The following is a 14707-nucleotide window of genomic DNA, read 5'->3' as shown; positions in this document are numbered from 1 at the left end:
TTCCCTACCCCTGCTATCTAGCCTTGGCCCTCCCTGCCTTTTTATTATTATTATTATTTATTTTTTAATATTTTTATTATACTTTATGTTCTAGGGTACATGTGCACAACATGCAGGTTTGTTACATATGTATACATGTGCCATGTTGGTGTGCTGCATCCATTAACTCGTCAATTACATTAGATATATCTCCTAATGCTATCCCTCCCCCCTCCCCCTGCCCCACAACAGGCCCCAGTGTGTGATGTTCCCCTTCCTGTGTCCAAGTGTTCTCACTGTTCAGTTCTCACCTATGAGTGAGAACATGCGGTGTTTGGTTTTCTGTTCTTGTGATAGTTTTCTGGGAATGATGATTTCCAGCTGCATCCATGTCCCTACATAGGACGTGAACTCATCCTTTTTTATGGCTGCATAGTATTCCATGGTGTATATGTGCCACATTTTCTTAATCCAGTCTGTCACTGATGGACATTTGGGTTGGTTCCAAGTCCAAGTCTTTGCTATTGTGAATAGTGCCGCAATAAACATACGTATGCATGTGTCTTTATAATGGTCATCATCACTAGCCATCAGAGAAATGTAAACCAAAACCACAATGAGATACCATCTCACACCCGTTAGAATGGCCATGATTAAAAGTCAGGAAACGACAGGTGCTGGAGAGGATGTGGAGAAATAGGAACACTTTTACACTGTTGGTGGGACTATAAACTAGTTCAACCATTGTGGAAGACAGTGTGACAATTCTTCAAGGATCTAGAACTAGATACCATTTGACCTAGCCATCCCATTACTGGGTATATACCCAAAGGATTATAAATCGCCCTGCATTATTTTTGTTTGTTCGTTTTAACAAACTTCATTTTAGAGTAATTTTTTATTTATATAAAAGTTACAAAAGTTGTACAAACAACTGCCACACACCCTGAACCCAATTCCCCTACTGTTAATATCTTACATTGCTACAGTCTTATTTGTCACAACTAATAAACCAACGCTGGTACATTACTATTGACTAAGCTCCATACTTAGTTCTGTCTCATGACCTTTTTCTTTCCAAGATCCTATATCCAGAAGACCACATTACATTTAGTCATCATATCTCCTTAGTCTCTGGTTCGTGACAGTTTCTGAGACTTACCCTGTTTATTCTTCAGCTTTGAGAAGTACTCCTCAAGTTATTTTGTAGATTGCCCCCAATTTGGTTTTGTCTGATGTTTTTCTCATGGTTAGACTATAGTTAAGGGTTTTAGAGAGGAAGACCACAGGTGAAATAATCTCATCACATCATACCAGAGGCACATGCGATCAACATGACTTACCAGTGATAATGCTATCAGTTATCACTGATAATATTAAACTTGACCACCTTGGCTACGTAGAATTTGCTAGCCTTCTCGATTGTAAAGGTATTTCCACATCCTTTCCACTCTATTATCAACCTACTCTTTGGAAACAAGTCACTAAGTACAAAGGATAGGGGGAATGGAGCTGTACCTCCTGGAGAGGAGATTATATACATAAATTATTTGGGAGGCAAGAATTTTACCACTGAAGCACCAGTGCAATTATTTGGAATTCTGTAAGGGAGACTTGTCTTTTCTCTCCCATTTATTTATTTGTTTGATGATTTATTTGTATTGGTGTTCACCTACAGATTTTTATATTATAGTTCAAGTTACAATCCAAGCCAAATTGTTGCTCAAATATTTCCAGTTTTAGTCACTGGGGGTTCTTCCAGGTTGGCTCTTGTGTCCCTTTGATGACTTATCCCCATTTCTTTTGTTTTTTGAGCACTTCTTTACAATCTGGCACTACAAGGAGCTCCAGTCTCATATTGCATGTGACTATTTTTTTAATTAGAGAATGATGTTAGAAACTGACATCTGGTGCCAGGTGAGCTTATTCTCACTCAGGTGCCACTAATACTGAACCCCCTCAACAGATAAGAGCTAGAAAACATATATATGTATACTAATCAAAGTATAAGCACATATGTGTAAATATTTCTATATTTAACCATGTCTATCAAGAGAGACAAAATGGATCATGTGATACTTGATTGGAGTGGAATACATTGATATAAACTCATGATTTGCTTAAGCCTGAGTTTATATAAACTATAAAAATCACTTCTATCAACATAGAAATGGTTACATATAGAAACATTTACAAATACATATAGAAATTTACATATGTAACATTTATATATATTTCACAGATATGTAAATTTCTATATGGTTACATATATTTCTATATGTAATCATTCATATAGAAATTGTTACATATGTATGAAATATAGAAATGATTACAATGCATAGTCAATATAGAAACAGCTACAAATGTATAGTTTAAATAAACTCATGCTTAAGCGGAGCATGAGTTTATAAGAATGTACCCCACTCTAATCAAGTATCACATGATCCATTTTAGCATACTCTTTTTAATCATCCAGTATATTCATCAGGTTTCACCAGAGAAGCAAAACCAATAGGATGTGTGTGTGTGTGTGTGTGTGTACATATGTGTGTATGTATACATATGAGTGTGAGGAACATACAACAATGTTCGTTTTACTTATGAAGGTTTATGTCCTAACATGACTCCATTGTAAGCTGAGGAGCATACTGAATGCATATCAGTTTCACCCCATCATGAAACTGAAAAACTGTAAGTCAAACCATTGTAAGTTGGGAACTGTCTGTATATACACATGTGTGTGTGTGCGTGTGTGTGTGCATGCATGTGTGTAAAGAGAGTAATTGTAAGGAACTGGCTCACACAACTATGGAAGCTGACAAGTCCCAAGATCTGCAATCAGAAGTTGGACACTCAAAAGAGCCAAGATTGTGGTTCCAGTGCAAGTCCAAAGGCATGAGAATCAAGAGGGCTGAAAGCACAGATCTGAAAGCCTACTAGTCCAAAGGCTGATACATTCGTGACCCAGAAAGATCCAGTGTTTCGGCTGAAGTCCAAAGAAAATAATGACGTTCCAGCTTGAAAACAGGTAAGCTGAGTTCTCTCTCTCAGTCAAGGGAAGGTCAGCCTTTTTGTTCTAGTCGGGCTTTGAACTGACTGGCTGCAGCTCTCCCACACGAGTGTGCTTTGTCTGTCTACCAATTCCAGTGTTCATCTGCCCACAAACACCTTCGCAGACATACCCAGAATACTGTCTGACCAAATACCTGGGCTCCCCATGACACATAAAATTAACTCTCACACCCAGTTTATTTCCATTAGCATCATTAACACAATCTATAATTAGCTAATTTTTGTATTTATTTGTTCCCTTGTTTTTCTTCTGCTCCTTACCATCGATAATTTAAGTTCTAGAAGCAGAGGCCCTGCTTGTTTTAACCAACTCTGTAACTCTACGGCCTAGAACAGTGTGTGTTATGTAGTAGTGGTTTATGTGTTGAATAAATGAAAAAAGAATAAAAAAGTACCAATTATCAATTTAAAAGTACCAATTTCTACTATCAGTAACGTAGTAGAAAACAACAAAAAATACTTTGAGGCTACCTCTAGAACATGAGTAAAATCATCTTCCAGACCAAAACATAAACAAACACACACCGATCCATCACTGTGTCATGTTATATGAATAATCATGGATCCATCATCACTTCAGACTGGAATTCTCCCCATAGGCAATTCAAGGTATGGCTGGTGTTTTTCCCTGAAGCTTACTGTAGTAGAGTTTAATCATGTCCAAAATAAAGAAGCATATTTCTTTTTCAAGTTTCATTTTCTGTAACAGATATTACTTTCAGTCTTAGTGGTATTCAGCTTGAGGGGAGTAAGTAGACAGGAGGCAGAGAGATTCATCACCCATCCTTATATGTTTCACCAAATCACTCAACATCTTTCCAATATCAAAGCATCTTTCATTCCATAGCCTAGGAACCATGTCACCCACAGCTACCCAAAAAATTCTGGCACAGTTAGTTGTAATCTTGTTGGCTTAGCATGTTTTAATGTCTTTCAACTACTTCTCAAATTGCTGAAAACCTTGTCTAGATTTGAAAATGAATTTAACAGAAGCTATGATAGTATGAGTGAGAGAGACCACTGTGAAAGCGAAGACTGTTTAGGAGGAGACAGAAAGGTGGTTTTGCATTCAAAATTTCTTTCTGCTTCCAGGGGAAGAAAGCGTGGCATGGTTGGCCCTAGAGAATGCCACGGAGGCAAAGACTTCCCCCTATTCACTGTGCCCTTCTCTCCACGGGGCTGGAGGTCTCACTGGAAACCTCCCACCTACTCATTCCCACACAAAAGATGAGAGTCAGATGATGTTAGGAAAAGGAAGAAAGAGATGGAAGAAGGATAAGACAGATATTTACTGAATGCTCAATACAGGCCTGGCAAATCCTATGCTCTTCACTACTCTAAGATTTTTATTTCTTTTATTTAAAAAAAAATAGAGCGGGCCCTTGTATACATATTTACGGTTGTTTTTTTTTTTTTTAAATCTACAAATACAACATAGGAAACAATACTAGGGAGAGAGTTGGGGGAAAGAGAACAGGGCAAAAGTATTTCCTGCAGGTTCTGGAAAACTGGTTAATAAGAATATAAGAAAAATCCCCTCACATTGCGTGAAAGAGGCTTCCTTCTTAAAGTCTCTTCTAACAGATTGAACAAACGAAGGCAAGCCTATGTAAGTGTTCTGAAACAATCCCTTATTCATTTGAACGATTCTGTAGCTCAGAGCCCTGACACAAATGGAGTACGGAGATGAAATCTTATACAACCACAAGACCATATCAAACAACGGAGTGCCTGGGGGGGTTCCTGGAATAAGAGCTGGATACTTATGGGTGGCATCCCCCCCACCCCCAACACCCCAGGTCCAAATTAAGCACTTGGCCACCCACACCAAATCAGTATACCGAAAAGCGAAGTAAAACTAAAAGGCACATGAAGGCAACAATGGAACTCTATCGTTGTAATGAAGGGACATCCACTCTCCAGGTGTCATCGGTCAAAATGAACCAACTCAAAGAGGTAAAAACTAGAGAGAAAGCATCTTTTTAGACAGTTTTCAAAGCATTCCACTCCTAAGGGAAGGATGGAATAAGAAATGTGTCCTCAATAAGTTCCCTTATTGACTTTGCCGATATAGAAACGTTTCCGGGTTTTTGTCACGTCTTCCCAAATAACAGGTTCCAGTCCACCTCTTCTTGCATCGACTTCATTTGGCTAAATCATGTGGAACAGCTTTTGAATTATGAGTTACACTCATAGGGAAGATGTTGTCAGATATCCAAGGATACAGAAAGCACAAACCACAGTGCAGTTTTTCTTGGCCAACTCCTCTGTCTGCCATCCATTTACTTGTAATTGTAGATAATTATCTACTCATCAGTCCATTCCCTGCTATTCTGAAGGGTCGGAAGTACTCTCATTCTGCCCTCAGAGTCATCCCTTTCTACTCTTAGAAGGTCCCAAAATAGAAGGAAGCCGAGTTTCCTTTATACCAATCCCTTTAGCAAAACATCAGTCACATCACAGCACAGCTACATGCCAAGGCAAAGCAGGAAATTAGTGAGGAGGAAATAGCCTGTTCTCTGGCTACATCTCCCCGGGTTTGAGTATTGTACTCACCGGTGGAAAATCATTTTTGAAGTTATGCGGCAACTGTGCAAACTGCTCATCAAAACAAGTCACCTTGTTTTCAGCCAGGTGGCAGATTTCACACCAAAAATTTATATCCAGTAGATGCTCTTAGCAGCTCATCTATATCCATGATCATATGGTAAAATTTCCAACAAATTATTCAAATTCCCTGAACAAATGCTAGAAGAAACCCTTCAACCAGTGACAATCTCAAGAAAGCGAGGGTGTCACACATGGGTAATTCCACATTCACAGTCTTTTTCCATGACATTTTATTTTTTGAAAAGAGCAGATATGTCTTACTGGAAGCTTGTATAAAAAAAAAAAAAAATCTAGGTTTAAAAAAACAGATCCCTGTGTTACTCTCAAGGCTTTTTTCCTATGGTCTGAAGAACTGAACATACTTGCCCAGGCAACTTGAGAATAGCATTATTAGAAGATCAACTTGAGATACCAGTTGAAAATTAACAATTATTAGATGGCTCATGTATGAGTAATGAAAGCAATTTGATTTCCCTAAGTCATATTCTCGCTGCAGAAATAATATAACCTCCATGGTTCTGGCCACCTTACAAAAACACTCAGGTATGCATCTATTCATTCATTTATTCATTCATACCATAAATATTCATTGAAGGCCCACAAAGTGGCCAAGAAAATGAATGTCAGCAATATTGAGCTGTGTTATATAATGTGCTCTAAAACCTGTCCCACTCATTGCTATGCTTGTCCCTCAGAATGAAAGATGAGAAACCTAAACAAATTAAAATAATCTCATTTCAAGACATTCAGAAGGGAATATTCCAAGGATATTTACTGGACTGAAGACAGCCTGGGGCGGGGTAAGAGCATTGTCTAAAATGTCTTCCAGGACTCACAGAGAGGAGGACAGTGGCCTGTTCCAAGGACACTTATTCTGAGATGCCCCTGCTTTCCACTCCTGACTTAACCAAAGTGACTCCTCAGAATTCAGGATTTGAGTCTGATATGACCAAGAAACTGTTTCAAAGAAGCAATGGTTTTAATATTTAATACTGAGAAGTTAATAGCATTTCATTATGGAGCTAAAATGCCACCATTTTCTACATAATGTAAGTTTAGAATAAGTTCATTCAAAATTACAAAGAAACATAGAAATTTAGAAACATCCCATATATTGCATTTTCTAAGAGGCCATAAAAACGTAAGTCCAAATCAATACTCCATATGCTTAAATTACTACCAAATGCAGCTGGGTGAACCCAGCTCGCCGCCTGTTTTGTGTGGCCCATGAGTTTTATATTTTACATGGCAGGGGAAACATTTTTTCTAAAAAGAATACTCTTTCTTGACACATTAAGATGATATGAAATTCAAATTTCAGTCTCTATAAGTAAAGTTTTACTGGAACACAGCCATGCTCATTTATTTATACAGTGTCTATGGCAGTTTTCATACTAGGACAGTAGCTTATAATGGCCCTCCTGGCCTAAAATATTTCCTGTCTGACCCTGCAGAGGAAAAGTCTTCCAACCACTAATTTAAACAGTAATACAAATGTTATCAAGTGAAGACAGTTTGGAGCCAATGACAAGGCTCCTCTACCCAACCACTGCCAAATCTTCTTGCCATCCTGACTTGCTTTAACCCATGAGTCGATCTCCTTCTGCCTAGGATGTTCTTTCTTCTACAGGAAGCTGGATGAGGGGGCAAACAAAGCACAGAAGAGGAAGGTGTCCAAAGGGAAATGCACTTCACAGGGCTGGAAAACGTAGAAAAGTAGAAGGAAGTCCTGAAGGGTATCATCTATGGGGTCCACATTGTCCCCAAGCCTCATTCTAAATAGCTTAGAAGCAAATACCAGGGCACAATGCCCTAAATGACCTTTGGCTCCTTTTACCACCGTCTCAGAACCATCTGTCTTAGGAGAAATTGTAAAATCACTGTACATGTAGTCTGTACAGTAGATAAGATGGCCATAGTAATATACAAAGTAAAATTTACGTATTTTATTCAGCAGAAAATCATTCATCTCTTCTAGGGAGTAAAATACAGATTCTTATGTTTTGAAAATTAGTAAGCAAATGAAACAAAAATAACTCCTAAGGTGAGAAAATTGCCTCGTGATGTGCTGTTCGTTTTGACATTTTTAGTTACCTACAAAATATGCCAGGATAGACATTTAAATCTTACATCTCAGCATTGTTTTTTAGTTATTCAGGCATGGTAATAAAAAAAATCTCCCCTCAGCTTGTTGTTTGCTATTAAATCTGCAGAGAATGGAAGTAAGAGCAGCACTTAGAGAAAAAGTCAAAGGGGTGGCTCACTGTGTCACAGGCTGCACATATGCAGACATTTTTAAGCCATGAAATGCAAATGTCTTGAATGATTTCAAATGACAGCATGCAATGCAAATACAGTTCATGCTCTGATGTTTTCTGGATACATTTTCAAAACCAAAGTCAGTTTTCAATGATAATTTGTCAGCTCCTCCTAGCACATCAGCTACACCCTACTAGCAATCAGTTCTGAAGGTGGAAATGCCCCTTTCATGATGGAGTCTCATTTAGAAAAATAATGACCACGGGTTCCTCAGAAAGTTAATTAAAGTTCTGTATATGTTTTACAAGAAGGAAGGTCTGGAAGCTGTACCTGAAAAGGATAGCCAAATAAACCCACCTGCTAGCTAATTCCCCTCTGATTCAAATCCATTATGAGGAATCCCAGGGTTTTAAGAACATGTATAAAATGAAAAATTATCTCAAGTCCTTCTCTTTGCTAAGAGATTTCCCAGTCATTCTTACTGCTACAAGAAGATCTGCTTCTGACAGTACATTAGAAGAGTTTTAAAGGAAAAGGAGTAAGGAAAAGGCTAATAAAAAATAGTATAGGCCAATAACAATGGCCAAAGCCTAATCCCTGAAAAGGTCTATGGACCACATGCAAGTCTCTAACCCTTCCCAAGTAGGCAAGACAGGCAGATAACACTGGTCCTTTCCTCTGGTGCTCCAAGCAATGAAGGAGGAGGAAGAAGGAAAGTTGGTGACCACCACGATTCCCTGTGACTGATGCTCAGCCATTACCTCTTCTGTGATTGTCCCCCAGAAATCTCAGAGTTCTCTGACCTTCTACCTACTCACAGGTTATATGCACCCCACCTGACAGGGGCCGTTCTAAAGCATAAACAAAGTATGGCTGCCTGACCTTGAATAGTGCTGCCCTGTGCTTGGCCACATTTAAGAGCATCTCATTGCTCCAATTATGAGTAGACTCCAATAAGGACATAAATAAGACCCACAGTGAGGGACATCTGGAGAGTAAATATGCTCACCGCATTGAGATCATTATATCTCATTACACCTGCTTTTAAAAATGCTGATTCATTCATCACGGATGTCAATGATTTGGTCAGAAACTGAGGTGGGATCCCAGAAAAAGCAGGGAATAAAAATCCAAGGGTAAAGAAGGATATGGAAAGAGGAGCCATTAACTTCACTTTGAGACACAATGAGAAGTAAACAAGAAGGACCTGTGGAAGTAAGCAAGTGAAGGTCCCCATCTCTAAGCTGACTGAACGGATCATAATATCCAGAGTCAGCATTTAAATGGCATCTGCTATGGGCCAGGTGTCATTCTAAGCATTTCACACATATTTATGTGTCTAATTCTCAAAATAAGGTATAAGACAGGTACCATTGTCATCTCCTTTTTGAAGATGAGTCAATGGAGATACAAAGAGTTTAAGTAGCTTTTCTAAAATAACATAGATATTACCTTCCATTTACATAGCTTTTTCTTCGTTTAGGCAGTACAGTCTGTCTTTTATAGAAAGTTTAAAATTTCACATACAATACTTTATCCCATAAATGTTATCTCTTCAAAGATCCATCATGCCTCTGGAAAAAATACTGAAGCCATTCATAAACTGGAATATGGCTTAATTAATGTATAATGCTCCCAACATCTCAAAATAAAGTTGATCTTATAAGTCCACACATTTCACTAATTTTGGGCCAGATTCAAAACAGAACTAGCCTTTACTCTCAAATTGTCCTTAATGCATCATCTTGGATATGTTAATAAATAAAATAGATTCTGCCAGTAGATAGGAAGGTAAATGCATTTTTATTACCTCAAATGTCTTAATTAACTCCTACTGCTAATGATATGGCAATTAAGGTTTAACTATGTTGCAAAGGATACATCTGCTAGATTTCTATTGGGTCATACTGCCAAGCATCACTGAAATCCAATAAAATCGGGAGGTTAGACTCCAATTCTCAAAGAATTCAAATCTCAATGAGAAAAACAAGTGAAACTAAGGTGTTAGGTTCACTGCAGCACGTTTTCCTCACACACACCTGTTTCCTGATAACTGCTCTTTGCCTTTCTCTGTCCTCATCTTCCTCTGAGCACAAGGAAATACAACATGGTAATACTCGCTCATGAAAGTGTTTGAGGATATACAAGCACCACTGGTAAGTTCTTGCATACACTGTTTTAACCTCCTTTGGTTCAGAGCCCTGGAAGGGAAGTTATGGTGATATGTGCTGATCTAGATGGACTTCATGAGGACCAAACGCAGAGACCAGGTCAGAAAGGCAGGGCCATTTTAGAAGCTAACTCCTATGGTGGATAAAGATGGCCACTCCCTTTAAAAGAAAGGCCAGACTCCAGAAGTGGAGTCTATTTTCCCTTTTCTTGAATCTGAGTTGGGCCTCTGTCTAGCTTTACACAAAAGAATGCAGCAGATTGGGAACCACGTCATTTCCAAGGCCACGACTTAAGAGATTTGTAATTTTCACTTTCATGCTCTTGGAACCCAGTTATCACAGGGAAAAGCAGCAGTCACATGGAAGGAGAACTGAGACACCAGGTGGCAGCCCCAACTGAGCTTCCAGCCAACAGCCGGCACCAAAACCAGGTCAAATGGGCAAGCCTTGTTGGATGTTCCAATCCGGTTAAGCCTCTGGATGATGATAGCTTCAGGTGATGTTGCATGCAGAGAAAGACATCTCAGCTGACCTCCATCAACCCATAGACTCTGAATAGATCATAAATGACAGTTGTTGTTTAAAGCACTAAGTATTGAGGTGGCTTATTATGCAACAGTAGACAGTCAAAACCTTCCCAAAGCATCTTAGAGATCCAGGTTGAAACTAGTTCCTGCTTGCTACAGCCTTTTCCAGAACAAGTCATGACAGATTCAGAAACATGAAAGTGGCTAGGATGGGACTGAGATGCACACTTTCCAACAGGGCGGCCCTGAGCCAGACGGACTAAGTCTGAATCCTGGCTTTGCCTTTTACTAGATAGGTACCTAGTAGAAGTTACTTAACTTTACTGTGCCTCAGTTTCCCTTTGAGTAAAATAGAAATATTCCTCACCTCTTTGATTTGTCATGAAGATTAAATATCTGTATCCATATACGTAAAACGGTTAGAACAGTGCGTGGCAAAGTATTTGTGAATATTATTATTTGTTCTCTGTTCTGGTCTACATCCAAGAAATCACCTGCTCACAAGGGATTGGCCTCACACAGATACAAGCATATCTGATGTAGTCCTGGAAAGTTATTTCATCTCCAGCATGTTCTGAGCTATCATCATCACATTCATATCAACTTTGTTTCTACATATGATTTTGTAGGTCACTACAACAATCAGATCAGGTTACAGATAATAGTAGTATATACAGATGTCATAATAAAATTAATCCTAAATATGCTACTAGTACTGGATTAGTTTTTGGGTTTTAGTTCTTTTTGGGGAAAAGGAAAATCATATGCACAGTTTGGGGAGTTACTTCTTAAAAATAACTATGGAATCTTTTTTAAATGAAGCAAGAGACAGTAGTAACCAATTCCTTTTGCTATAGGATTAAAATTAGTAAATACTATTTTTCCCCAGCTCTTTATCTCTTCTCTATTTTAAAATGTCCACCAAGTACTTATCTCTATTTACTTCAAAATTAATCATCCCAAATGAATTAACATACAGTTGCCATAAGTTCAAGCTTTTGAAATAGTCTTCTGTTTCAGCCAATGAGTGTCTGACCATAGCTCTTCTCATGGAACTTTTCTCTAGAGCCCAAAACTCTCTCATTTCTTATTTTCCCCACATCCTTCTATAGATAAAACTGTTGTAGATCCAGTTATACTACCTATATACTGTCTTTGAAAATGGTTTCATCTATTTTTCAAGACAACTATGATGGATTCATAAATTGATACCCAAGAAGTTCAATCAGAGGTTCTGTGAAAAGGTGTCAGGTTTGTGCCTGTCTTCAGCATGATAATATCACTTATACATATTATTCATGCTTTCTCTTTCCAAATTATTCATAAGCCCTAGGTCAGCTTGAGAAATACATATTTTCATTTTGTGCTTGCTAATCATGCATTAAATGGAGACTATCAGAGATGCAAATTAATTGCAAACTATATAAAGGATGCAAAAATTTTAAACTATGAAATTTAAATTATTAATACACTAGTAATTCAGCTTCCAGGTTCCTTCCGCAAACACTAATAGTTCCACCTATATTACATTGCTGAATAAAAACCAAACTGGGTGATTTAGATAGCAACAAGGAACACGAGAGTTTATTACATTTTCCCCTCCCAACTTCGCAATTCCCTATTCTTTTTCCTTCCATTATTCCTTTGCCTCTGTTTTGAACCCTATTCTTTTATTTCTACTTAACTTCAGCCACCAGATAACATTAATTACACATTATTCTGCTTTTCCTTAAGATGGCATTCCTAATATTGTATATTCTACCTGTTTGTTCAAAGAACCTGAATCTGTTTCACAATAAATTTTAGGCCTATTTTCCAGGGCATTTGTAGATTTATGTGTATTGTGTTAGTATGTGATTAACACAAAAAGTTTAAGAATATGTAAGAATACGATTTCAGTAGTATTATTGAGAGTAACTGTTGAGATTATTTCTGCATCCACTATGTAGCTGAACACAGCAAAGAAGAAAATCAGCAAAAATTTAACTGCGAAAGAACATCATATGAAAAAGAAAGCCTGGTTAAGTGGAAAGAGCATTCGGATTAGAACTAATAGGTTCAACCAAAATTTTCACACCAGTAAAGTTTTGATTTACTTGTATCTGTTCTCCATAAATGGAGCCCACTAGAGCTTAAAGGCTTAAGTTAACAAAATATTAATAAAATCAATTGTGTAACATTTCTAATGAATAAAATTGATGTAAGTGGGGGTATAAGTCATTTTACCAACTTGCCTTTTTAGAAAAAAGATGGGTATCATTTTATCAATAAGTAAAAAATTAATGAAGGAAACCATTTAATCAAAATGTCTTTTGAGTTTCTCAGATAAAACGTCATGGTTTTCTCAAAACACGTTTACAAATTCTAAATCTTGGTTTTACTGTAAGTTGCACAAAATGTTTTTAAGTAGCATAAGTAAATATCCTTAGCAATAACTAAGCTTAAGTGCATTCATGTTAACAAAATTATTTCAGGAAAAATAAATGTTGAAACTGCTTACCTGGCAAGGTTGTTTCATTTTAATGGCTATAACATGGTATCTATAGCAGCAGAGTTCACAGGTCCAGGAACCTCTCTCACTGATCCACTTTAGCAGGCACAGCTGATGTGTATACCGAACTGACCCATCACATCGGCAGGGATTCAACAGCTCACCCTAAAAAGAAAACAGCTCAGTGTGAATATTTATGTCTGTGGCTCTATTTTAAAAACCTAATGCTTCCTTTCTTTTCTTTCAAAGCCATTTACTCAGGATACAGCATCAGGCTCTATCCTAGGAAATGAAATTAAAATTTTATACCTCTGATGGGAATGAAACTAAAGTCTTAAAACTATTTCAAAGATATTACTTACAGTTATGACATAAATGTTCTACCAACATACAAAATGTCTGCAAGATATAGCTCCCAATACCCGTGGGGGAAGGCTGTACTATTAAATCTCTCTAATAACTTTTAAGTGGATGGTCAGATGCATTTCCTCTGCAGTTATTCTTAATCACTGCTAAAGAAGAAACGCACGGCATCCCAGAAAGCGGCATTATGCTTTTATTTTTCTAAATGTAGCATCATAAATATTGACTTAGAGCACTATATTCCTGAAAGCCTGTATATTCTTTTTTTTTTTTTTTGAAATCCTGTATATTCTTATGCAATTTCCTTACTTTTAAAAACGTTACACCTAATGTTTTCTCAGACCACACATTTGTAAGGGACATATGCTATCCTTTCCTCTGCATGATTACTCTCACATAAGTTTGCATGCACCTACAATGGTGTTTATAATTTTAGAATTGTGTTGCTGACAAAATATAACGTACATTGTTGGCATAATTGCCTTTCTTTCAAAGTCCATTCCTATTTCTCTTGTAAAAACTATCACATGCTTTTCATATCCATGAGATTAAGTCACCCAAATTTGCAATAAGGAAAGACTCTGCCCTTTCTGGTTGTGATATGACATCCGTCTCAAGATACATCTGTAGAAAACGGACTTCATCTTACATCTGATAGGTTTGCTTCTAAGCATAAACCAAAATTCATCGAATAATTCACAAAAGGTACTTTTGGCATTATCACTAAAGCACCTGAGGAACATGTACCTGCTAAGCCATGAAGGAAAAAAAAGTGTAGATGAAATTAAACCCAGTATTCGCCACTGGGACATTTTTATTTGCCTTCACAGGAAGGGAAAGGGGAACGCACACTGGAGCTAGCGCTCACAGCGCAGAACCAGAGGAGTCTGTCTTGAGGCAAACTGGGAGGAAGGCGTGCGCTGTCCGTGGTGCTGAAAGCTTGACCGTTGCGAGCTGGAGCCGCCGCCGGCTGCCTGGGGATCCCGCCGGGCCTTACCTGCTCCGCGCCCTGGAAGCAGATCTTGCAGATGGGCAGGTGGTGCTGGTGCTGGTGCCCAGAGCGCTGGTCGCCGCCGCCACTGCTGCTGCTGCGGCTGCTGCACACCGAGCGCGTCTCGGGCTGGTCTCCGGCGCCCCGCCGCTCGCCCTCGCCGCCCGCGCTGGCCTCAGACTCCCCGGGGCCGCCTTTCGCTGCCGCCACCTCCGGGAGGCGCCTCGGACCTTCCCCGGAGTCG

General features: G+C 38.5%; 1 protein-coding gene across 1 annotated transcript in view; it reads right to left on the bottom strand.

Moving 5' to 3' along the window:
- MARCHF11 (membrane associated ring-CH-type finger 11) overlaps positions 1-14701 on the bottom strand; it is a 116562-nt gene extending 101861 nt beyond the window's left edge. The window contains exons 1-2 of the mRNA XM_017855949.1: positions 14470-14701; positions 13119-13274 (exon numbers count right to left, since the gene is read on the bottom strand). Coding sequence (XP_017711438.1) covers positions 13119-13136 — 18 coding nt within the window. The 5' untranslated portion in view covers positions 13137-13274; positions 14470-14701. The remainder of the gene's footprint in view (positions 1-13118; positions 13275-14469) is intronic.
- Positions 14702-14707: the final 6 nt, after the last annotated feature.

The sequence above is a fragment of the Rhinopithecus bieti genome, unplaced genomic scaffold, assembly GCF_001698545.2.
Source record: "Rhinopithecus bieti isolate Rb0 unplaced genomic scaffold, ASM169854v2 scaffold_41836, whole genome shotgun sequence".
NCBI classification, from domain to species: domain Eukaryota; kingdom Metazoa; phylum Chordata; class Mammalia; order Primates; family Cercopithecidae; genus Rhinopithecus; species Rhinopithecus bieti.
Note: the sequence above shows the minus strand (reverse complement) of the source record. Positions and strands in the feature narration are given on the sequence as shown.